At 41.3% G+C, this 24,143-nt stretch overlaps 2 protein-coding genes across 11 annotated transcripts in view; both read right to left on the bottom strand.

Moving 5' to 3' along the window:
- Positions 1 to 10,962, bottom strand: part of SELP (selectin P) — a 43,327-nt gene extending 32,365 nt beyond the window's left edge. For 8 of the 10 annotated variants that reach the window (XM_028122968.2, XM_028122970.2, XM_028122969.2 and 5 more), the window contains exon 1: positions 10,831 to 10,962. In XM_028122968.2, coding sequence (XP_027978769.1) covers positions 10,831 to 10,926 — 96 coding nt within the window. In that variant the 5' untranslated portion in view covers positions 10,927 to 10,962. Of the gene's footprint in view, positions 1 to 5,868; positions 5,965 to 10,830 lie in introns of those variants that run through there. The other 2 variants (XM_028122974.2, XM_028122971.2) reach the window with 2 other exon arrangements.
- LOC114223948 (PHD finger protein 11-like) lies at positions 7,564 to 9,326 on the bottom strand. The gene has a single exon (XM_028122979.2). The coding sequence runs from the start codon at positions 9,257 to 9,259 to the stop codon at positions 8,204 to 8,206; it is 1,056 nt and encodes a 351-aa protein (XP_027978780.1). The 5' UTR covers positions 9,260 to 9,326; the 3' UTR covers positions 7,564 to 8,203.
- Positions 10,963 to 24,143: the final 13,181 nt, after the last annotated feature.

Raw genomic sequence — 24,143 nt, 5'->3', positions numbered from 1 at the left:
GAAGAGAGGGGCAGAGAGAAAGTGCAAGACAGGGTGTTTTTTCTCTTGCCCTCACTTTGCTTAGGAAGAGGTACTAGATGCCAGCAGGAGCCCGATGGCTGCCGGCATCAAACTTGGAAGAAATGGTACCATGGAAAGTGATTCTTTCCTCCTATGTTGTAGACCATAGCTTTGCGCTTTCAGAGGCAGAATTGACAATGTCTCTCCCTGGACTGTTTGTCTTCTGCCCCCATACTGATTTCTCTCCTTCCCCTTTGGTTCAGGTTCTTTAACTTCCTTGTTTCCCTTTATCTCCAGCCTCCTCCAACCACCAGCCCACTAAACTGCTCTTGCTAACTTTACCACTGAAATCCTAATTACCAAACCCAGTGAACACTCTCCCTTCTTATCTTCCTTGACCTTTCTGCAGCAATAAATACTACTGAATACTTCCTTTTATTTAAAATGCTTCCTTTGGTTCTTCTTTTGACTCTTATTTGACATCTTGAGCGATTTTGATAAGTCTTCCTCTGAATCTATCTCAACCCTCTGCTTGCACTTGTAGCAATAGAGAGTACCCTGGGGTCCTGCCTCCATGACCCAATTCTCTTATCACTCATCTGCTTTCCTGAGGTCTTCTTCTGGTCATCTGTGTGCCAAATGGCCCCCAGGCAGCATCTCCATCCCTGACTTCCCTCCTGAGCATGACATCTGCAATCCAAATGCAAAGCAAGCATATGAGTGTACAGTTGGAGGATGCTGATGGCAGAGGCTTCTCAAGGCCAAGATGACTTAGGTCTGAATCTCAACTATAGTAGAGAGCAGACGCTTAATGTTTAATAAATATTTTATGAATGAATGAACAAATAAAGAACAATGGCACAGGAATGACTGAAAGTAAGAACTGGGTGCTGAGTAGGAAAATACTGAAAAAATATGTGATAATTATAACTCAATATTTAAGGGCTACAGCAGTAATTGTATCAAATTTAAAAGTATATTATGATTAGGCAGAAGAGTGTAAGAAAGCTGTGCAAAAAAAAGTGATCTTGGTACCTTGTCTCATTCTATTTGCGTGTAAGAGAAGCAAGGGGCATGATGGCTCAACATCCTGTGTGAGGGAACAAATGAGTAGGACTCACTCTCTTAACACCGTATGGGTAAGATAGAAGGATATGTGGACAAGTGGGGAAATTGAGGATTTTTATAATGGGTGGTGTGTTTCAGGAAAGCCTGGAGGGGCATCAAGTAGCAGCAGCTCTTAGAAGTTGGGAACGAGAAAGCAAATTTCAATCTAACCCTCGGGAGTGAGTGGTACTCTCAGAAAGCCTCTAGCACCAAAGGGGACTCATATAAGAGGCATAGCTTCCTACTAGCAGACAGTCTCACTGTCCTGAGCCCTGTGACCCTGAAGTCCTTCAGCAGGTGGACCATGGAGGTTCAAAGACCGAGGATCTTTCTCCTTTGTCCAAACCCTTCACATCAACCTGTCATCAAATCCTGTTGACTTTACCTTCTGACCAGATACTTGGTCATTCTCCAGATTTCCACTTACCACTAAGGTACATAATTCTTTCCTTTCTGCACATCTTCTAATTGGTCTCTCCTCAATTTACTATCTTCAAGTTACCCATATTCAATTATTTCTCTATAATGAAGTCAGAAAGATATTCCTAACAAAAAACCTGATCATACCACTTTACTATTTAAAGTCCATCAGCTGTTCCTACTCCTTGAGCAATAAACACAAACTCTTCAAGATGACACATGTAAGACCCTTCGAAATGTGGCCTCTTCCCTTTGTCTAGTCTAATCTCCTGCCATTAACTTTCAGTTTATTCACCCCCACACAATTCTACAATGCATTTATAACGAAACATCTTATAGTTTCCAGAATGCCCTATATGTGCCCTATATTCTCCTTATTGCCCAGAGAACCCTCTCCTTCTCTGTGTGCCTAGCTCTAAATCCAAAAATCTCCTCCTGAAAGGAGACTTCTCTATCAACAATCCTACCCTCCCCCCATCGCCCCCACCAAGACAGGCCCTCCCCGTTATTCCCTGTTCTTTCCCATTGCTTATTTCAGTAACTATTAATTTATCAAATGCCTACAATGTGTCAGGTACTCTTCAAGGCACTGGTGTTAAAATGGCAAAAAAGGACATTCCTGTTCTTGTGGAATATACAATCTATTGAGGAAGACAGACAGTGAAATGCCAATAAATACACAGCAGTTCATAACAAATAAACATGAAACCTGGAAACTAGTGATAAGCACCAAGTAGGGAATAGAAGTGGGGTTATGTGGTAGAGGGACTGGGTGGTTACCTTAGGCAAGGAGCTCAGGGCGGATCTCTCTAAGAGAGATTTTTTAACTGCTTTTAACTGAAAGCAGAAGGGCCAGAAGAAGCCAGCCAGGGAGAATCAGGAAGAAGAGAATTAAAGACAGAAGGAAAAGTTGATGTGAAGGCGTTGAGTGGCAGCAAAGTGCGGAGTGTTCACAGAACATGAAGCATCAGTGTGGCTGGAATGGAATGAGCAGTGGGAGGAAGAGCATGACATGAAGCTGGTGACAGATCACTCCGGGGCTTTAGGAACTAAAACAAGGGGATGAGATTTTGTTCTAAATGCAGAGGAGTCAGAGGCTGGGGTGTTTTAATAGGGGCAGTGATGTGGTCTGATTGATGTCGAAAACTGGGAGGTCCTACAGGTTAATTGAAAAGGTAGTTTTGTTGAGGGAGCAAAAAGGGAGCTGAGGGCACAGCACAAGCTAACACCCTGCAACCCACCCCCCTCCCAGGTGGGATATGTGTGAAATTCCTCAGGCACTACTGGCTGTCCAAGAACAAAGGAAAGGGAATAACAAAGGCTAACTGATAGAGCTCACAGTCATGCAAGACAGTAGTCTCCATCAGTTTGCAACTGTCTTAATGATTTACAATAAAAGAGCAATCTCCAGAAAGCCATAGACTCAATTTCCTGGAACCCTAACATCACCCTCCCTTCCATAGGATAGAAAATCTTGTATCACCAGTCACTCCTCACAATCCCAGTGCAGCTCTTTCTGCCCACGGGTCCTGTCCCCATGCTATAATAAAAACACTCTTTTTCTACTGAAAAAGTCTCAAGAATTCTTTTGTGGCTGCCAGCTCCTAACAACCCCCCCTCCAAATCACATCAGGTTGGGACTAGATCTTGCGAGTCTGATGTAATAGTGTGCAGAAGGAATCTAATTGCCAGGGCTCTGAACAGAGAAGCTTCCTGAGCAGATGCACCTGACTATGGTGGTTTTGATGAATTAGCGGCAGAAAGGTTGTGCTGTGCAAAGGGGAGGCTACTGTACTAGTCCCAGCGGGAGTAAAAGGGGGTCTGGCTTGGGCTGGGGGCAATGAGAATGCAAAGCATGGAGGTAGATGTGAAAGTCATGGAGGAGGCAGAACTACACAAATTGCTGGTGGCAGAGTCCAAGTTTCACAAGGCATCACAACTGCACAATACTTCCCTGAAGTTTCTGGATGGTAGTGGTGATGGCATAGCACAGATGTTAGTAGCCCCAGTGGCTTAAAGGTAGAAAATGAAGCACAGTGAGAAAAAAAAAAAGAGGTCTCTAGGCCAATAGCAAATTAGAAATAAAGACAGGAAGGAACCCAGGACATTAACACAAAGAATCAAAGCGCATATTTAAGTTAGACTACAAATCACCATTATTTAGGTTGAAATACTAGCAATAAAAAATAAAGTAGCATACCTAATTTTTAAAAAGTCCATTGGAGCATGACTGAGCTATATCCCTACAAATATAAAGGAATCATTTTGTATTTGACTTTATGAAGTTTCTGTCTGCTTTTCAAAGAAGTGAGACACCTAAAAGATAATGTAATCAATGTCATTCATGAAACCACCATGTGCCTACTCTCTAGGATTGGTCCAGGGTCTTTTCTCAGTATTGCCCATTAGGCAGCAGGTCATTCTGATTTTTGAAAATTTGATTAGTAAGCTTCCACTTACAAGATTCTGAAGCTACATATTCTAAGAACCAGTGGCCAAGGAGAAGGTGAACCAGGTAGCTTCATTTTGAAAAACAGGTAATGAAAAACTAAGAACTAAAAACCTCAGACCTAAGATGGTTAAGGTATAAATGGAGGAAAATCCAGACCTGCTCCCTAAACCACTAGAATTCCGACTAACATCAGCATAATTTAATTGCAAGTTCCCAATCAAGGGCTCCCCTCTCTGAGATTCATCTCATTGAAAACACCGCACCAGATAAACCTTAGCCTCTTTCCTCAGGTCCTAGAGGCTAATTGAAGCCACTCTGAACTTGAAGCCAAATTTACACACAGAGGGTTGAAGTTCCTGAATCCCAAGAGCCAAATGTGCCCAAGGGCAAAGGAAAATGTCTTACTTTTGGAATATTGAAAACAGTTCTAGAGCTGGAGTCCTCAGCACTAGATTGTAGTGTTCCAGCCCAGTTTCAAGATGCTAATGGAGAAGCTTCTAAACATAAAGCACAGGAGGCAATAGAGTGGGGTTCTTAACCTAAGACCCATGTGCGGGTCGGGGAACCCACTGTACTTGTCCAGAAAGCTTGGTGTTTATGTGGATGTTTGCATTTTCATCTGGGATGAAGAGCTGTATTTTCACTAGAACCTCAAAGAATCCCACGATCCAATGTGTCAACATACTTCTGATATAGAGGAGGATCCCAAGCTGAACAGAAGGAAGAGATGACTAACTCCTTATCCATGTAAGTTGACCAACACAGAGGATGTATGATATGCAAAAGATGAGACAAAATCAATCCACATTCTCATGTCATTGGAGTTCAAACTCAGGACAGATCAAACTCATTCCTGTTCTCTTCAATCTTCTCTATTCTCCCCAGTACAGAAAATCCCCATTGCAAATATTTGAAAAGTGTACTATAGTAAAGCAAAGAGGTGGGGTGAATCATGTATGAATGCTGCTTTCTTCTGGCATCCCGTGGAAAAGTGCTCAAAAACAGGGAGAGTTGATTCCTTGCTAGCCACAGATTACAGGATTTTGTATCCTGGGACTGTGGGAGATCCTCCTGGTAAGTCAGAAGTAAAACTGTGTGTCTTATCAGTTAACAAGTGCAAAAATGCCTAGCTTTCCTTGTATCTTTCCTGGATCCCAAACTCCACAAATTTTTTCTTTTTCACAACAATAATAGCTGACATTTATTAATCAGCTACCATGTGCCAGGCTCTGATTTAAATGTTTTTCGATGCAATCTTATTTAATCGTCACAATGACACTATAAAGTAAAGTGCTAGAACTTATCTATTTTACAGACGAAGAAACCGAATCACTAACAGGATGGAGACTTAAGGCAGAAATGGAAACCATGCGGATACTCCACATGTGAGTCCCAGCAGACTCCTAGGGCTCAGAGAGGGAACCAGGAGGGCTGGGACAAGACCACATTCAATCACAGGTTGTCCCAGGACACCTGCTCAGCCTCGCCTTCAAGCCAGAGAGAAGAGCAATCCTGGAGAAGGTGGCCAAGGGTTTACCAAGATCTGCACCATGAGAGTTTCTGTAAGCTCCAGAAGGAAAAACAGCAGCAGGGGAGCCAGGGAACAGAGGTCCAGATCCAGACAACGTCAAGCCTAGCTGTGCGGCCGTAGGTGAAACTCCTGGTCTCCATAAGACTCAGGGGCTTCATTCATCACATGGACATAGCAACGTCAACCCCCAAGGACGTTAGAAGGTCAAAATGGACCACAGGTTTGGACATGCTCACACTTCAAAGAGCTATTCAACATAAAGTGCCATGACTACTGCTCTTCCTCACTTTATCTGCCAGAATTCAGCCTCTACGCCACCATCTCATCCAGTTCCCAGAGTACAGAGAAATGAACTTACCATCTCCTCTGCGCCTCAGCTTCCTCTCGGCCGTCTGCCCAACCCAGACTTCTTATAGTCTTGCTGCCTCCCCTCAGTGTCAAGCTGTTTAGAAAAGCAACTTCCTATTCAAGTTCCAGAAATTCACCACAGCCCTTCCCATGAATTTGGATGTTGATAATGCAGGAGCAGTTGATAATACTTAGTAGAAGTGGTCACCGGGGGGGTAGGAGGTTACCTACTTCCATGGGGGAGGGTCTGGAGACAGGGGCAAGTGTGAATCACTCCTGGACATCCCAGGCTGAGCAGCGCAGGAATAGTGCCCACACCCAAGGGGTCAAGTTTCCTCTGTTTATGATATGAGCCCCAATTTAAGGTCGGACGTTTGGAAAATATGCTCTGTCTTACTCATAATGTCCCAGTGTAAATTTTCCAGTTATTGTGAAATCTCAGTGAATGTTAACAATTCCAGCAGACTTCTGAGGCAAGGGAGCAAAAATAATAATACAAAATAATAAGGTAGGAAAGGAAAACGCCACTGAGAAAATCCTGAGGGGCGAGGTGTGATTGCTGGAAACAGTTTTGAGATGAAATATAACAGACATGGGTCATTATTAGAAAAGAGCTTCTGCTTCTTGTATCAGAAAAAATGTAAACTGTAAGTTTCGTGTGTGGGAGTAGGAGGCGTTGGCTCAGTGCTCTTCAGCCTGGGCTCTGCGGCTGAGCCGCCTGAGACCCATGTTGGCCGCACGTGTGTCTCACCATTAGGCAAATGACCTAAATTCTCTACGCCTCTTTTTTCCAACTGTGAAACAGAATGACAGTGACAGAACTCACCTTACAGGTTGTTGTGTGGTTGAATGAGTTAATACGTGGAGAGTGCTTCAAACCATATCTGGCCCACAGTGGGCACTCACCCAAAGTAAGCCATTGTTGTTACTTCTCAGAGTTGTTATCAGCCAGCCTCAAATCAAGTATCATGTACTCAGTGTCAAGTCGGAAAACCCTACCTCCCGTTTATCTTCTTGGGGTTCCAGTTGTGCGGTATTGGGTGTTATTCTCCATTCTCTCCATGAGTGTTACAAGCTTGTAAATAGGCATCTTATGGGTAGATTAAAAATGGAATAAAATGGAAGGATCTGGAGAGAAGTGCAAAGATAACGATGATTTAAGGAGTTTGGGGATGCATTTGCACTGAGGAATTTGGGCCCAAGAGGAAGGGATTAATTATGTAGAGGTAGAAAGCCTAGGGAGGGAGGTGGCAATGAAGGAGTAACAGGAGGGGAATGCAGATACTGAGAGGGGAGAAGAGGAGGGCAGCTTGAGTGATGCAGTGGTTGGGAGCGCGGGCCCTGGAGCTAGACAGTTGGGCTCTGCCAGCCACCAGCAGTGTGCCCTGGGCAACTTACTACCCTCCTTGTGACTCAGTTCCTTCAGCTATCTCAATAATAAACAATGATAACAGTCACTGCGTGGAAGTGTTAGGACCATTAATGGATTTATACGGGAAGGGCTTGGAGCGTACCTGGTACACAGAGAGTGCATGTGCATTGGGGCTTTTGTTTTCCTGAGACTTGCCTCCTTTTCCTCTGTGCTTATTTTCACGCTCCAGACCCTCTTGGCATTGCCTCCTTTTTTTTTTTTTTTGGTACAAGTGGAGTAAAAATACTCAAATTTATTATATCTCATTATAAGCTGGAACTAGTCTCAAAAGATAAGAACAGTTAATGCATTTATTTAACATTTATTGAGCGTGCTAGGTGCTGGGAATGCGTTGGTAGCAAAACACAGGAATAGTGAGTTTTTGCCCTCAGACAGCTTGTACCCTAACAGAATGATGTAAGATACAGTGGGTTACACTGGGAAGTGATGGGAAGGAAAAGTACTCCGATGAAATGAGTGGTAGAACTGGTATAGTGAGATCTGCAGGAGGAACAGGCAGAGAAAGGTAAAAGAGCAGTTAAGGCTTCACAGCAAGATGTGCAAAGGCCCTGGGGAGCCTTTACTTCCAGGAGCACCCTGTGTGTTACTGGAATCAATGTAGATCACTGGAGTGGGGGAAGGGGGGCAGAATGTACCAGCATGAAGCTACCAGAGGATTTTCAGTGCAGCGGGTGGGAGAGATGGGAGGTGTGATCCAGTTTACTCAAGTAGAATCTGAGAAACATTTTATTGGAGAGAAGTGAGATGATAATAAGAGGGAGGCAGGATCAAATGAAATGTCAATCAGCAAGAACAGGTAAGAGTTGATGAGGATTGAAGCTTGAAGTCCAGAGGGACAGGAGAGGCCTAGTTCTAAAGATGTGTGGCTTCCACAGGTCAGGTCTTCAGTTTGTAGCCTGCTTGCAACTGAGCCTCATTCCTGATTTAGGAAATGGTAATCCTTAGAAGACACAGAAGATACTGAAGTAGAACTTGACATCATGTCTCTATCTCCTTGAAGAGGGCACACGGTTTGGTTTAAGTCCTTAAGTACCCCAATCTCGTCATTCAGTTGCTTCTGCCATTCTTCACATTGATGGATTTTCTTCTGTATTCCTGCTTGAAAATTTACAAATGTGTCTTCAAACAATTTACAGTCAAAAAGTGAAGTCTCGATTTCTTCATGGTCTGAATCAGAAGCAGTGTCACCCATGAGTCTTTCTTGAATCAAATGAAGTTTGTCTAATATTTCTTCAAATAAATCATTAAGAAGCCCCGCTTCCTTACATTTCTTAAGAAAACCAGTCTTCACAGCTGTGTGTCTGCCTTCCTCTTCCTTCATGAATCTATCGAATGTCAACGTTTCAGGTGGATGAATGTCTTTTGAGAGACATTTCTTCCTTCCTCTTTTTCTTTTCAGTCCACGTCCTTGTTTGGCCCTCTGATTGTAGTGAGGATGGAAGGTACCAGACGTTCCTGGGAGTGGGTCATTATGAGCGTCGGTCAATGGAGCATGTTGTTTGCAAAACACTTTATAAATTCCTCGAGATCCATCAATTTGTAGAACTGCGTGGTCATTCTTGGCACAGAAAAAGTGGTAAGTCTTGCTACAGGCTTTTAAATCACATCCCACGGTGGCTCCTTTTTTACTACAAAATGAACATTTCAACATCCGTCCTCTGTGGATTTCTTTCTTTACTGATTCCACATCAAAATTTCTGTCTTGATTATGTGGATCATGATCCTCAGATTCCACAAGAGCTGAAGAATACAGCAAACAATTTTCATGAGCAGCTATATTCTCTGATTTTGCAAAGTATAGGACACTATACTCGATGTCTTTGGGGCAGAGTGCACATGTCCTTTTTTCCATCTTTTCTGCAACCTGAAAGACACCGGTGGGGTGGAGGAGCTGGTCCTGGGCGTCCTGGGTCTCGGACTGGTTGGCTCCCTGGACTGACTTGGCTATGGAAGACGACACTTGGTCCATGGCTGCAACCTCAGCGGGTGCTCAATGGCTGCGCGCAGCGCCTGCACTTCCGGGAGTTCCGGCATTGCCTCCTTTTAAAAACATTTCTTAGATGAGTATGAGGGAAGGTGCTCTGTAGACTGTAGGTCCTTATGGATAATGTGTTTAAATTGGATAATGTTAAGTTTTAGGGAGCCTGAGGGAAGTGGAGAAGGATTTCTGGGAAGAAAAATGATGGGGAAACACTTGACTTTGTTGAAAGGCTGTTCAGGCTGAAAACCTGAATACCATTTGCTCAAATGGATATCCTCCACGTAGAAAATTGGGATTGTTTCTATTTATGTGGCTATTAAAAATACAATATAACGCCAATGTAGTTTAATAGGAAGTGTGATTTATTTGTTCCGTATGTTTTCTCATCTCTTCATAGTCTATGGGCCCCTCCCCCATGTTAGTCTTCCTCTCCTATTGTGTCTAGCAGAGGGCAAATAGACACTCAACAAATACCTGTGATTCATTAGTTAGATTGATGACTCTGGGCAGACGCGATGAAAATGCTCCCTCCCATCTCCACTTGGATTTCTACTTATCCTATTACATGGATGCATTCACACATGCACTTGGATTTCTACTTATCCTATTACGTAAATGCATTCATACATGCAACAATTATTTGCATCCCTCCAATGTTCTAGGCACCGTGCTATCACTGGGGATTTGGAAAAACCCTAGTGGACCTCACACTTATTTTTTTTTAGGGAAGAGTCATTAGATATTAAATAAAAATCACACGAATAAATGCAGAAAGAAAAAAATGTGTTACAGTAAAAAGGTATGATGGGAACTCAACCTGAGGAAGGCTCCCAGGGACAGTAATTTCAAAGCTGAGGTCTTACTTCGAATAAGCATTACTACATCAGGTAGGGAGAACATTCTAGGTCAGTCAAGGCTGAGCAGCCTGGGAGCCTCTGGACAGCACAGTGGCTGGAGGGTGGTAAAGGAGGCTGGACAGGTAGGGAGCACCTGGACCGTGCCCAGTCTCAGGCCATGTTATGGCTGTTAGCACACCTGTCATCCTGTGAAATAGAAGGCAGTTAATTACTCCTGTACAGCTGGTAGCTCTACTCAGAGAACACTAGGGAACTTTCTGCATAACAGGCTGGAGGATGAAAGGCTAGAACTTTAAAAAGAACATATAGCTCCTTCCCCTTATTGTTAATATAATATGTTCATTGTTAATTAGAAAAGAAAGAAAAAGACAAGAAAATTCAGAAAAGCACAGAGAAGGGGAAAAAGATCTCCCCTAATACTGTGGAATTGGAATGGAATTAGAATCCCATTATACACTCAATGCAATGCTTTTTTTTGTTTTGTTTGATGATATATCATAAACCTTTGTGATGCTTTAAGATACATTTCTGCTGTAGTTATGATCACCCCTGCAATATATAAATACATCTAAGTAGAGATACACATACATCTTTACAAGTAAAGATGAACAATAAAGGATAAAGTTAACTCTTCCCATGGCTTAAATGGACTTTATCAAAACTTCCCAGAGAGGGGGAAATGGGAGAAGAAAAACAACTTACCAGATAAAGGGATCCCTTCTGACTTATTCTCCTGAAGGGTCTGACCCTCCCCTGTTGGCTGACACAGTCATGAACAAAGATGTCAACCCTCCCCATACAGCTTTCAGAAGATATCACACACAAGTCTCTCGAGCTTCTAAATCTTCCGGTTGAAACTCTATTTAAATTGGTCTGTGGTGTTATGATTAAGCATTTCTTTTCTCTATCTTTGCTCTCCAGTTTTTGAAAGGGAAGGAAAGGCAGTGAAATCAGTCATCTGGGCAAAGGTCTCAGACAGTAAACATGTCCACACACATAACCTTAAATAGAAATTGGATTCTCAGGACAAATTCCACATTACCATGTTTATGCCCTCTCAGTCCCACCCTGGGGGTTCATTTATTCATCTTATATATTTTCATGAGGATGTGTGCTGTGCTATCATCTAAGTGAATAAGACACAGTCCCCATCCTGAAGGAGCTCAAAGACCAGTGGACAGACAGGCACAGAAACAGATCATTATGAACACGGTGGGGGAGTCAGCATATGCACCCATTCCTGCAGGAGCCACCTGAGAGGACAGCTAACTAATGAAGAACCTGCTGGGGGCAATGGAGAGTGGTTAGAAGACGTGCTTGGAGCCAACGGCTTTTCAGCTGAGTGGAAGAAGTGGGATTCTTTTGTGCAAGCTCAGCGGCTGGATATGTACACATAGAAAATAAACTTAGCAGATGAATTATGAAGTGGTATCTCACATTAAAACTATTTTTACTCTCCTAAAAGCATATTGTTTCTGGGGCCCTTTGATTACCAGAAGGCTGGGTGATAACCACAGAGAGTTTATCACCCACATAAGAACACTAGAATCATAATCAAATGGTGACCTGTCTATAAATGAGCACCATGAATAGAATATTTAAAAGTCACTGAAGAAATGAAGCAGAGATATTGTTAGGTTTATGAGCTATGATTGCTGAACACTTAGTCTTAGGCCAGACTTTATGAGAAGCATTTAAATATCTGTATCTCACTCAATCCTCACAACGGCTTTATGAGGCAGATTCCATCTACATATTTGGTCCATCTACTCAGAGATTATTATGATTGGCATTTTATTGAAAAGGAAATTGAGATTGGGGGGTTAAATGCCTTGCTCAAGATTACAGAGCTGACAAAAGAAAAGGATGAGATTCAAATTCAAGTCCAGTAGTGAAACAATACTACACTAAACTCTAGTGTGGTGGGTTTTTTTTGTTTTTGTTTTTGTTTTTTTTAAATTAAACTCAGTATAAAGTGCTTCCTGGGGAGGGAAGAAGAGGTTCTTCTGACCCTCTCCTCTTGGCAGTCTGGTGGGTATTCTATGCTCAAAATCTCTGATACTGAAAGATGGATCAAGAGTGAAACTGAATCAAACTACTTCTCACTTCCGTGTCAGGACACAAGGTCACGTCTCAGGTCAGGGTCTGCTGTTACTGAGCCTGCTTGGGTTAAAGTTGCCTTGATCTCAAAGGGAGTTGTTGCCAATTTGCTGGGGAATGTATTTTTTGTCTGGAAATGTGAGGCAAACATAAAAATGCTCCAATTCAATTCAGAGGAAAAATGGCAAGATTGTGTGGGAAGTAGAACAGGCTAATTTCTTTTTTAAAATTTTTATTTAAATTCAATTAATTAACATATAGTGTATTATTAGTTTCAGAGGTAGAACTTAGTGGTTCATCAGTTGCATATAACACCCAGTGCTCATTACATCACGTGCCCTCCTTAATGTCCATCACCCAGTTACCCCATCCCCCCACCCCCACCCCTCCAGCAACCCTGTTTGTTTCCTATAGTTAAGAGTCTCTTATGGTTTACCTCCCTCTCTGTTTTTATCTTATTTTATTTTTCCTTCCCTTCCCCTATGTTCATTTGTTTTTTTTTCCTAAATTCCACATATGAGTGAAATCATATGGTATTTTTCTTTCTCTGACTGACTTATTTTGCTCAGCATAATACCCTCTAGTTCCATACACATCATTGCAAATGTCAAGATTTCATTTTGATGGCTGAGTAATATTCCATTGTATATATACACCACATCTTCTTTATCCATTCATCTGTCGATGGACATCTAGGCTCTTTCTATAGTTTGGCTATTGTGGGCATTGCTGTTAAAAACATTGGAGAACAGGTGAGCCTCCATCGAATCATTTAGACTAAGATTATGCAGTTCAGAGTTCCTACAGTTTCCTGCAATGTTCCTAGTTGACCTGCTTTGCTTTTTCCCAAGATCAAGTATAATAAAAGATTAAAGAGTTGCTGATCTTTGCATCACATAACTTGCTTTCTTTTGATGCATGCAGGGGAGTGTTACCTCTAATGGCAATTATGCCTGCTCTCTGAAGTCATTCATTTTTTGGGAGATACATCTCTGAAATGACAAATAGATACCAAACTGGGAGAAATATACATAACATATTTTCATTACAAAATTTTATCCAGTAAAGATGGTTTGATGACCCGAACTGATATTGAGACTAATAAAAACCTCACAGTTACCAATACCTCCAGCATTCTAGAGGCAGGACAACCAAATATAGAATTAAAAATACTAATTTGGCATTCAGAGGCACCTGCTGTGGTTCAGAAAAGTGCTCCTCCAGTTAATTAAATTTTTTAATTGAGAACTAAGAGAATTATACAATAAGACCTCTCAGCCAAGCATTTATTTATGTAACATTATCATCAACAATTTACTGACTGGCTGTTATGAGTGGGACATTGTTCTAGGACTTGGGACTTGACACAGATATTAAAGTCAGTTTGCTGAGTCTGCACAGAATGCTGCCTCTAGGAGTTGTCAGTCTAGTTGGAGATATAAGCCACATGCAAAGAAAGGAGAGATGATGACATGAGAGTATGCATGCTCATACAGACAAGGAGGTGGCCAGAGTGCAGTGAGACAGTGAGCTAGATGAGAACCTGGGTTAGACAGGAGGTGCATCTTGTGCTTTCTGCCCCAACCACATCAGTCTAGAGGACATCAGCTTCTCACAGCATCCCATAGAGCTAAGAATCTTCCTAGATAGCCAATTCTATTATTTCTGGAAATGTTAATATTTATTAGGTTTTAGAAATTGAGCAATTTCTGGGTGGCTCAGTCATTTAAGCATCCTACTCTTGATTTCAGCTCAGGTCATGATCTTGGGGTCATGGGATTGAGTCCCTCATCAGACTGAGCACAGAGCACTGAGTGTGGAGCCTGCTTGGGACTGGCTCTCCCCCTCTTCCTCAGCTCCTTCCCCCTGCTCATGCTCACTCACTGTCTCTCAAAAAAAAAAAAAGTTGAGCGATTTCAGATTAAGCATTCTACCATTCCTCCCAACACAGACACACACACACTGCACATACACTTTTTTTTTAAGTATTATTTTCAACTATAATACATTTCATATGAGTCTGGTGAATGTAAAACTTTTTTTCCCCTTTTCTTTGTTATTGTCCCCTAAGTTCCTAAATTCAGTCAAAAATGTATGACCTCCTTTGAGATCCTTGCCTCATACTGGCAGGAAGGGTCCAAACTCTATAACGGGCCAGTTAAACCTTAAGGTGGAGTCTCTAGGAACTAAATGAGGGAGGCCCTGGGAGGAGTCAGATGGGCAGGTCTGGACCTTAAGGAGATCTGAGAGCCAAAACCCTGAGGCCACAGCCAAGGTCAAGGCAAAGAGTAAGAGAGGAAGGGCTTTGAAAGGGAGAGGAAGCCACTGGACAGGGGGAGGACAGGCTGGGACACCAGAGAGGAACCTATACTCTTTCTTGATCGGCCTGGCTTACCGCATAGGAGGGTCAGGATGAATATCAGAAAAAGAAAACACCAACTACTTCATTCTTTCTTTCTGTTTTTTAGATTTTATTTATTTATTTGAGAGAGAAAGAGAGAGCACGAGTTGGGGGGGGAGGAGTAGGGGAGAGGGAAACTCCCTACCAGCAGGGGGCCAGATGCGGGGCTGGATCCCAGGACCCCGGGATCATGACCTGAACTGAAGGCAGATGCTTAACTGACTGAGCCACCCAGGCGTCCCGCATCTACTTCATTCTGAAAGGAAAATTTAGCAAAGGATTTAGGGTGGAGGCTCTTCGAGTCCTTGAAGTGTTTGAACCGTAAGTTTCTCCAGTGCAGGAACCATGCCTTAGTTGTTTTCGTGTCCTCTGACTCTCAGTATACTCACTAAAAATTAACGCAAGTCACATCAGATTCCCTGCATCTGAGCTGGTCCTCTCGCACCTCCACTGCCTTACCCATTACACAACTTTCTGTTTAAACAAAAACATAATAGAACTGAAGAAATACTAGATTTTTTTTTTCAGATTGATTTGGAGGCGTACTTTTGGAATGGCTTCCTGAGCAGTATTTCTGTCCTGAAGTTGGGACTGAGAAGTTTCCTTGTGCAATTGGACCAAGGGGATGCTTACCCAGAGGATGCAGATTCTCCAGGCTTGAACACAACAAGGGCAACTTTAATGGCACCTCTCGTGGGCGTGAGTCCCGCAAGTGGATAGGTAATTTTGAACTGTTTAAAAATTGATGTATATACCTACAAATTACTTCCTTTTCTTGTAAATATCTTGGTTATCAAAATGGGTAATTTATTGAAACACATGTAAACTCCAGCTATGACATTAAACCATAAATTAGAATAAAATAAAGAATTGGAAAATAACAGCAGTGTAAAGTGGCTTGGCTGGAAGTAATCAAATCAAGTCCAAAGTTTTAATCTTCAAATAATTCTATGATTCTTGCTCCTGATAAAAGGGAATTGTCTTACCAAAAGGTATAATAGCCCCTTAGGGATTTGCTTTCCTTTTAACAATTAAGAGACAGGAAAAGGCGTCATTTGAGATTGTGATTTGGGTGACCATTTTTTGTACTTAAACTATGCTTAATAATCTCTTTTGATGGTTAGTTTGTTGTTTCACTCTTTGTTATGATAATAAAACAGATTTTGTAGCTCGTCTGTCAATATAATTAATAAAAATAAATCTCCACAAGAAAATAGTCTTTTGCTAAATAAAAACATAAAAGTAATATATTCTCTTATAAGAGATCCATGCCATACAGAAAGGCAAGAAGAAGAATCAAAAGCCATCCATCATATCCACCAAAGACAACTGCTGTTAACATGTTGGTAGGCTTTCAGCATTTTTAAATTCATATATTCACAAATAAATTTTCAGCAGAAATAGATTGAAGCTTTATTTTTGCATATTAGTCTTCAAAACTAAACTGTATATTAAAGACGTCTTTTCATGTTAACATAGTTCTACGGCAGCCTTTATAAGGGTTGCATAATATTCTATTTTGTAATGCAGCATAACTTATTTAAAATATCCCATACCAATGAAAATCTTGCTATTTGTTTTTGTTTGTTTACTATAACTGACCTTTTATTTAAAAAGATTACAGGGTGGGGGCACCTGGGTGGCTCAGTCAGTTAAGCATCTGCCTTCGGCTCAGGTCCTAATCCCAGGGTCCAGGGATTGAGCCCCATATCGGGCTCCCTGCTCAGTGGGGAGTCTGCTTCTCCCTCTGCCTACAGCTCCCCCTGCTGTGCTCTCTCTCACTCTCTCTCTCTGTGTCAAATGAATAAATAAAATCTAAAAAAAAAAAGAACTATGAAGTCATTCTTTTTAAAACTTTTAGGATAATTCACAGAATATAGATGTATTTATTCAAATTACACACCAAAGGGCTGGGCTATTAGCTATAGACACTTATAGGTGAAGCAGCTCTTTAAAGAAATAAGGCACACAAACAGAACTGCCTTGATATGCTATACAAAATTGAAATTAATAAAACTCAGAAGACCAATATTGTTATACTATGTTCTGTTAAGATCTTTAAAAAAAATTAAAAAATCACACATTCAGTGTCCATTTGTGTTTAAAATATTTATATATGAGAAGCTTAAAGAAAAATAAACACCTTTGTACATGATGTTGAAAAGAAAGTAATAAACTTTTTTGAAATTGCAGTTATTTAAAACACTTTCCTAAAGAAATTCTTGCTGTTTGTAATTTCTTGTTATCAAAAACAACACTGCAAGACATCCCAAGATATTTATCTTTGCCTCTATTTTTCCTATAATTTCTCTAGGAAAACTACTACAGGTGGATTTATTAGGGCCGAAGCGTATGGTACAGAACTTCAGCAGGTCTCAAGGGTTAACTTGCTCCCAGATGATGCACTCCTTACCTGCTGACCTAAGGCCCTTGATCTGGACCAGACTAATTTGCCTTCTCTGAGATTTGCAGACCACTGGCCTGAGGAGTGAAGAACCCGAACGTTCTCAGGCTGCAGAGGGAATGACGTGTGTCTGAAGCCATGTTGGCTTTCTAATTAGCCCAGCAGTTTTTTTAGCAAAATGTTTTTCTTTTTTAGGTCACACAAATGATATTACTAACCTCTCTTTGTGCATCTATAGATCTTGCCCTCCTTTGCAGAAACAATAGAATACTCCTACACACCAGGAGCAAGAACCAGACCCTCTCACAACCCCCAAGCACTGAGATAATATTTGTAGTTGGTAGCATCAAGTCTGCACAAGATCAAGAAGTGTCGCAGTCACTGCACTCCCTGTGCTGATGAACTACCCTAAACACCTTTGAAGTCCCCTGGGCCAACTGTTTCCTCTGCTGTGCAGAAGCTTTTTATCTTGATGAAGTCCCAATAGTTCATTTTTGCCTTTGTTTCCTTTGCCTCTGGAGATGTGTCTAGCAAGAACTTGCTGCAGCCAAAGTCGAAGAAATTGCGGCCTGTGTTCTCCCCTAGGATTTTGATGGATTCCTGTCTCACATAACTTTCATCCATTTTGAGTTTATTTTTGTGTGTGGTGTAAGAAAGAGGTCTAGTTTCATTCTTCTGCATGTGGCTGTCCAGTTTTCCCAACACCATTTGTTGAAGAGACTGTCTTTTTTTCCACTGGCTATTCTTTCCCGCTTTGTCGAAGATTCTTTGACCATAGAATTGAGGGTCCATTTCTGGGTTGTCTATTCTGTTTCATTGATCTATGTGTCTGTTTTTGTGCCAGTACCATACTGTCTTGATGATTACAGCTTAGTAATAGAGCTTGAAGTCTGGAATTGTGATGCCCAGCTTAGGTTTACTTTTTCAACTTCCTCTGGCACTTTGGGGTCTTTTCTGGTTCCATACAAATTTTAGGATTGTTGTTCCAGCTCTGTGAAAAATGTTGATGGTACTTTGATAGGGATTGCATTGAATGTGTAGATCGCTCTGGGTAACATAGACATATTAACAATATTTGTTCTTCCAACCCATGAGCATGGAACGTTTTTCCATTTCTTTGTGTCTTCCTCAATTTCTTTCATAAGTGTTCCCTAAATTTTCAGAGTACAGATCCTTTGCTTTTTTGGTTAGGTTTATTCCTAGGTATCTTATGGTTTTTGGTACAATTGTAAATGGGATAGATTCGTTAATTTCTCTTTCTTCTGTCTCATTATTAGTGTATAGAAATGCAACTGATTTCTGTGCATTGATGTTATGTCCTCCTACTTTGCTGAATTCCTGTATGAGATCTAGCAATTTTTGGGTGGAGTCTTTTGGGTTTTCGATCAGTCAGCAAAAGTCAAGACAACCTAGAGAATAGGAGAAGATATTTGCAAATGTCTTATCAGATAAAGGGCTAGTATCCAAAATCTACAAGAACTTATCAAACTCAACACCCAAAAAACAAGTAATCCAGTCAAGAAATGTGCAGAAGACATGAACAGATGTCTCTCCAAAGAAGACACACAAATGGCCAACAGACACGTGAAAAAGTGTTCAACATCACTCAGCATCAGGGAAATACAAATCAAAACCACAATGAGATTTAGAATGGCTAAAATTAACAAGACAGGAAATAACAAATGTTAGCAAGGATGCAGAGAAAAGGGAACCCTCTAACACTGTTGGTGGGCATGCAAGCTGGTGCAGCCACTCTGGAAAACAGTATGGAGGTTCCTCAAAAAGTTGAAAATAGAGCTACCCTACGACCCAGCAATTGTGCTACTAGTTATTTACCCAAAGGATACAAACATAGTGACAAAGGGTACAAACATAGTGATCCGAAGGAGCACCTGAACCCCAATGTTTATAGCAGCAATGTCCACAATAGCCAAACTATGGAAAGAGCCCAGATGTCCATCGGCAGATGAATGGACAAAGAAGATGTGGTATATATACACAATGGAATATTACTCAGCCATCAAAAAGAATGAAATCTTAGCATTTGCAGTGACATGGATAGAACTAGGGGGGTTTTTGCTAAGTGAAATAAGTCAATCAGCAAAAGATAATTATTATTTGATTTCACTCATATGTGGAATTATGAAACAAAGCAGAGGATCATAGGGAAAGTGAGGGAAAAATAAAATAAGCTGAAATCAGAGAGGGAGACAAACCATAAGAGACTCTGAACTGTAGGGAAAAAATTGAGGGTTGCTGGAGGGGAGAGGGTGGGGGGATGGGGTAACTGGGTGATGGGCATTAAGGAGGGCATGTGATGTAATGAGCACTGGGTGTTATATGCAACAGATGAATCACTGAACTCTACCTCTGAAACTAATAATACACTATATGCTAATTAATTGAATTTAAATTAAATTAAATTAAAAAAAATAAACCAAACTCAAAAAACCCTGGGCCAGGCAGAAGCTTGGGAGTTGAGTTTTGGACAAGAGTCTGCCTTCTCCCCAGGTGGCTGGCCTCCTGCATAAAGCTCCTTTCCAATCAAAACCTCATCTCTTTTTTTAAAATTTTTTTATTGTTATGTTAATCACCATACATTACAACATTAGTTCTTGATGTAGTGTTCCATGATTCATTGTTTGTGCATAACACCCAGGGCTCCACGCAGAACGTGCCTCCTTAATACCCATCACCAGGCTAACCCATCCCCCCACCCCCTCCCCTCTAGAACCCTCAGTTTATTTTTCAGAGTCTATCGTCTCTCATGGTTCGTCTCTCCCTCCGACTTATTCCCCTTCATTCTTCCCCTCCTGCTATCTTCTTCTTTTTCTTTTTTCTTAACATATCTTGCATTATTTGTTTCAGAAGTACAGATCTGTGATTCAACAGTCTTGCACAATTCACAGCACTCACCATAGCACACACCCTCCCCAATGTCTATCACCCAGCTACCCCATCCCTCCCACCCCCCACCACTCAGTAACACTCAGTTTGTCTCCTGAGATTAAGAATTCCTCATCTCAGTGAGGTCATATGATACAGGTCTTTCTCTGATTGACTTATTTCTCTCAGCATAACACCCTCCAGTTCCATCCACGTCGTTGCAAATGGCAAGATCTCATTCCTTTTGACGGCTGCATAATATTCCATTGTGTATATATACCACCTCTTCTTTATCCATTCATCTGTCGATGGACATCTTGGCTCTTTCCACAGTTTGGCTATTGTGGACATTGCTGCTATAAACATTGGGGTGCACGTACCCCTTCGGATCCCTACATTTGTATCTTTGTGGTAAATACCCAGTAGTGCAATTGCTGGATCGTATGGTAGCTCTATTTTCAACTGTTTGAGGAACCTCCATACTGTTTTCCATAGTGGTTGCACCAGCTTGCATTCCCACCAACAGTGTAGGAGGGTTCCCTTTTCTCCACATCCCCGCCAGCATCTGTCATTTCCTGACTTGTTAATTTTAGCCATTCTGACTGATGTGAGGTGGTATCTCATGGAGGCAAAACCTCATCTCTTGAGTAAGGGCCTTTCAGGTGATGGACAGCCAGCTGTACTTGGGTTTGGTAACACATGTGCACCTGAAATGTTGACAGATATTATTTCATTATCCTCTAGATGAAATTATAAACATGAACTCTTGCAATGTCTGAGAGTGCGCCATCCCCAACTCCTGCTCCAGCACTCAGCTTTGTCAGTTTCAAGAAACTTGGCCAAGCCGGTACACAACAACAACAACAACAATCTCATTTTTGTAAATTCTGTGACTTAGATTATTGTGGAGCTTACCAGATATGTAATGTTTTGAAGAAATAATTTAAAAAATGAGGACACTGCATAAAGATGCCTTGGACGTTACCTCCTGCCACTCACAAGCTGGGGGACTTTGGTATAGAGTCAAGCTGTGAGGCACAAAAGGTGGCTGGTTCAACAAAGGTGAAAAATGCATGAAAAGATAGGAGTCTACAACACAACTGTGGACTGCTCCCTGGGTTTTGTGGCTGCTTCTTCTCTAGCTGTTCAACTTCGGCCTGACTGCCTTCGGCAGGATTGGTAAAGTGACTAGTTTTTAGAAAACGAAGTCGTTTCATTCCTTGGTGTGCTGGAGACCTCATTGCTAGAAATCTGTTAAACTTTAAGAGGGGTATTCTGGTACACATGTGAACATGAATCATATAAAAACTCCCTATGTATTGTGTAACAACACTCGATATCCAAATCCTTTCATTACCAAAGTGGGTTATTGAATGAAATATATTTATACTCTGTGATATAAAATAGATGATAACATAAGGAAATGGAAAAACAGCAACTGCATAAGGTCACTTAACTGGAAGTAATCAAATCAAGTTTGATTTTTTTTTTAAAGATTTTATTTATTTGACAGAGAGAAACAACAGCGAGAGAGGGAACACAAGCAGGGGAGTGGGAGAGGGAAAAGCAGGCTTCCCACTGAGCAGGGAGCCCGATGCGGGGCTCAATTCCAGGACCCTGGGGTCATGACCTGAGCCGAAGGCAGACGCTTAACTGACTGAGCCACCCAGGCGTCCCAAGTTTGATTTTTTAAAATATTTTATTTACTTGAGAGAGAGAAAGAAAGCATGAGAGAACATAGAGGGAGAGGGAGAAGCAGACTCCTCGCTGAGTGGAGAGCCCAAGGTGGGGCTCGATCCTAGGACCCTGAGATCATGACCTGAGCTGAAGGCAGATGCTTAACCGACTGAGCCACCCAGGCACCCCTAAAGTTTGATTTTTTAATGCTCAGATAGTTCTATGATCCTGGCTTCTGATAGGAGGGAATTCCCCTACCCAGTTTTAATAGCCTCCCTGAGGCTATTATGAGATGATGGGGGTGCGCCAGGGTGGCTCAGTCAATTAAGCACCTGACTCTTGATTTTGGCTCAGGTCATGATCTCAGGGTCCTGGAATTGAGCCCTGTGTTGGGCTCCTTGCTCAGTGGGGAGTCTGTTTGTTTCCCTCTCCCTTCTCCCAGCTCTCGCACTCTCTCTCTCTTAAATAAATAAATAAATATCTCAAAAAAAAAAAAAAAAAGAGAGAGAGAGATGATGGGGACCCTGTATGACCATGACTAGAACCTCAGGGTCCCAGAGAGCAGTGCTGCAACGAAGTTTAGTTCTATGTGCCTTATCCAAGGGACAGAGTGGTTCTTTCTGAATGGGGTGGTCTGCTGGTAACCTCTAAACACCTTTTAGTTTCAATCCATGTCTTCTGGTTTAAATTGCTCAGAACTTCATAGTTTTTGTAATCTGCTTTTAAAAAAAAACTTGGGCCTTGTGGCCTTGGGCAAGCGGCTCAACTTTTCAGAGTTCAATTTTCCCTACGTGACCTATGTAAATAATAAAGAGGTTGCATAATGCACCATGACCAATTGGGATTTATTCCAGGAATGCAAAATTGGTTTAACATTAGAAAATCAGTTATATAGTTCTCCATATTAACAGATTAAAGAAGAAAAACTATTATTTCAATACACAAAAAATTGTTCAATGAAATTTAACATTCATTCATTTAAAAAAATTAGAATGATAGGGAACTTCCATAATGTGATAAATGATATCTATAAAGTAAACCTACAGCAAACATTATACTTGGTGGGAAACACTGTAAACATTCCCTTTAAGATCCCTAATAAGATCATATTCTGCTATTTTCACTTCTATTTAATGTTGTACCAGATGTCTTAGACAAAGCAGTAAAGAATAAAAGAAAAAAATAGAAGATACAAGGATTGGAGAGTAAGAAATAAAATACTCTTTATTTGTAAACATACTATTATCTGAGTAGAAAACCTCAATGCATCTACAGATAAACTATTAGAGCTAGTGGAAAAAAAAAACCCTTCAAAATGTGGTTCAATAAAGACACAATATACAAAGCTAGGTTGCCATTCTAAGCATCCACACAGAGAATTAGAAAATGTGATGTTTTTATTAAAAGGCTTTTACAGTATTATAAAAATTTCAGATACTTAGAGATGAATTTAACAAAATGTGTGCAATGCCTTTAGAGTAAAAATTATAAAACTTTATTGAAAATGTTATGGAAAACCTAAATAAAATGATATATTTTGTTTATGAATCATAAAAATATAGTACTCCTAAAACTGATCTATAGATTTAATACAAGTCTAACAAAAATCCCATAGGGTTTCTTTTAATTCTTATTATAGAGATCCTTATTAATTTAATAAACATTTACTGAGCACCTACTCCTTGCTGGTTGTACTCGGCATGGCAGGATAGAGTAATGAGCAAGACCTAAGTCCCAGGCCCATGCACCTTAGTCTATTGGAGAAACTGACTTAAAATCAGTAATTACTACACAATATCTAGGCTGTCAGTGACACTTTACAGATGATAATTTAAAGTGTAAACAAGCTAGTTGCCTCATCCAGGACTATGGAGCAGGTAAACCCTGGATCCACATATAAACTTGGGGCCACGAAGCCTGACTTCAAAGCCCATGTTCGTTCCATGTCACCCTGCAAGTTTCTGAGACCTCTTTTGGCTAAAAGAGGAGTCACTGTACATTCCTCTGGGTCTTTCTATGGAGCCACAAAGGCTTCTGAAACAGCCACATAGCATAAATGACCTGGGTACAAAGCTGCACAGGTCAAGAGCCACCACAGCAGTGAAGGGTAAATTGAGTGTTTACCCACGACGGCTCCATGGGGCACTGTTTAAGCCAAGTGGCTGCAGTTGTGATGTGATCACAGGGATGCTTCTTTCTAAAAGCTCTTTATCCTCCCTGGGCTGTTTCAGTTTCAAAAAATCCCATAATTGGAGACTCAGGCTGCAGGAATTCTGGGAAGATCATGGAGTAAGTGGCAATGTCAGCAATCTCCTTGTCTTCAATGCCTTGCAATAATTTAATGTCTTTTCAGTAATTGCAACAGTGACACAAAGTCTCCATCCTGCCCCACAACTGAGTAAGACTTTGCCATCGTCTGGCTTTCTCCTCTAAATTGCCTAACCTTGACATGCAGATGCATTTGGAGGGAATATCTATGCATAACTATGTTTCAGAAATGGGATTTGGGACCTGTATACCCCGTCCTAGCTAAGGAAATCCTGGTGG

Source organism: Eumetopias jubatus, unplaced genomic scaffold (genome assembly GCF_037043125.1).
Source record: "Eumetopias jubatus isolate StellerSeaLion01/CBP00866 unplaced genomic scaffold, mEumJub1_p1.0 scaffold_12, whole genome shotgun sequence".
NCBI classification, from domain to species: domain Eukaryota; kingdom Metazoa; phylum Chordata; class Mammalia; order Carnivora; family Otariidae; genus Eumetopias; species Eumetopias jubatus.
The sequence above is the reverse complement of the archived record's forward strand: the minus strand, read 5'-3'. Positions and strand labels throughout refer to the sequence as shown.

Coding starts and splice junctions, on each gene's coding strand:
- LOC114223948 (XM_028122979.2), bottom strand. CDS start 9,259: ATGGACCAAGTGTCGTCTTCCATAGCCAAGTCAGTCCAGGGAGCCAAC.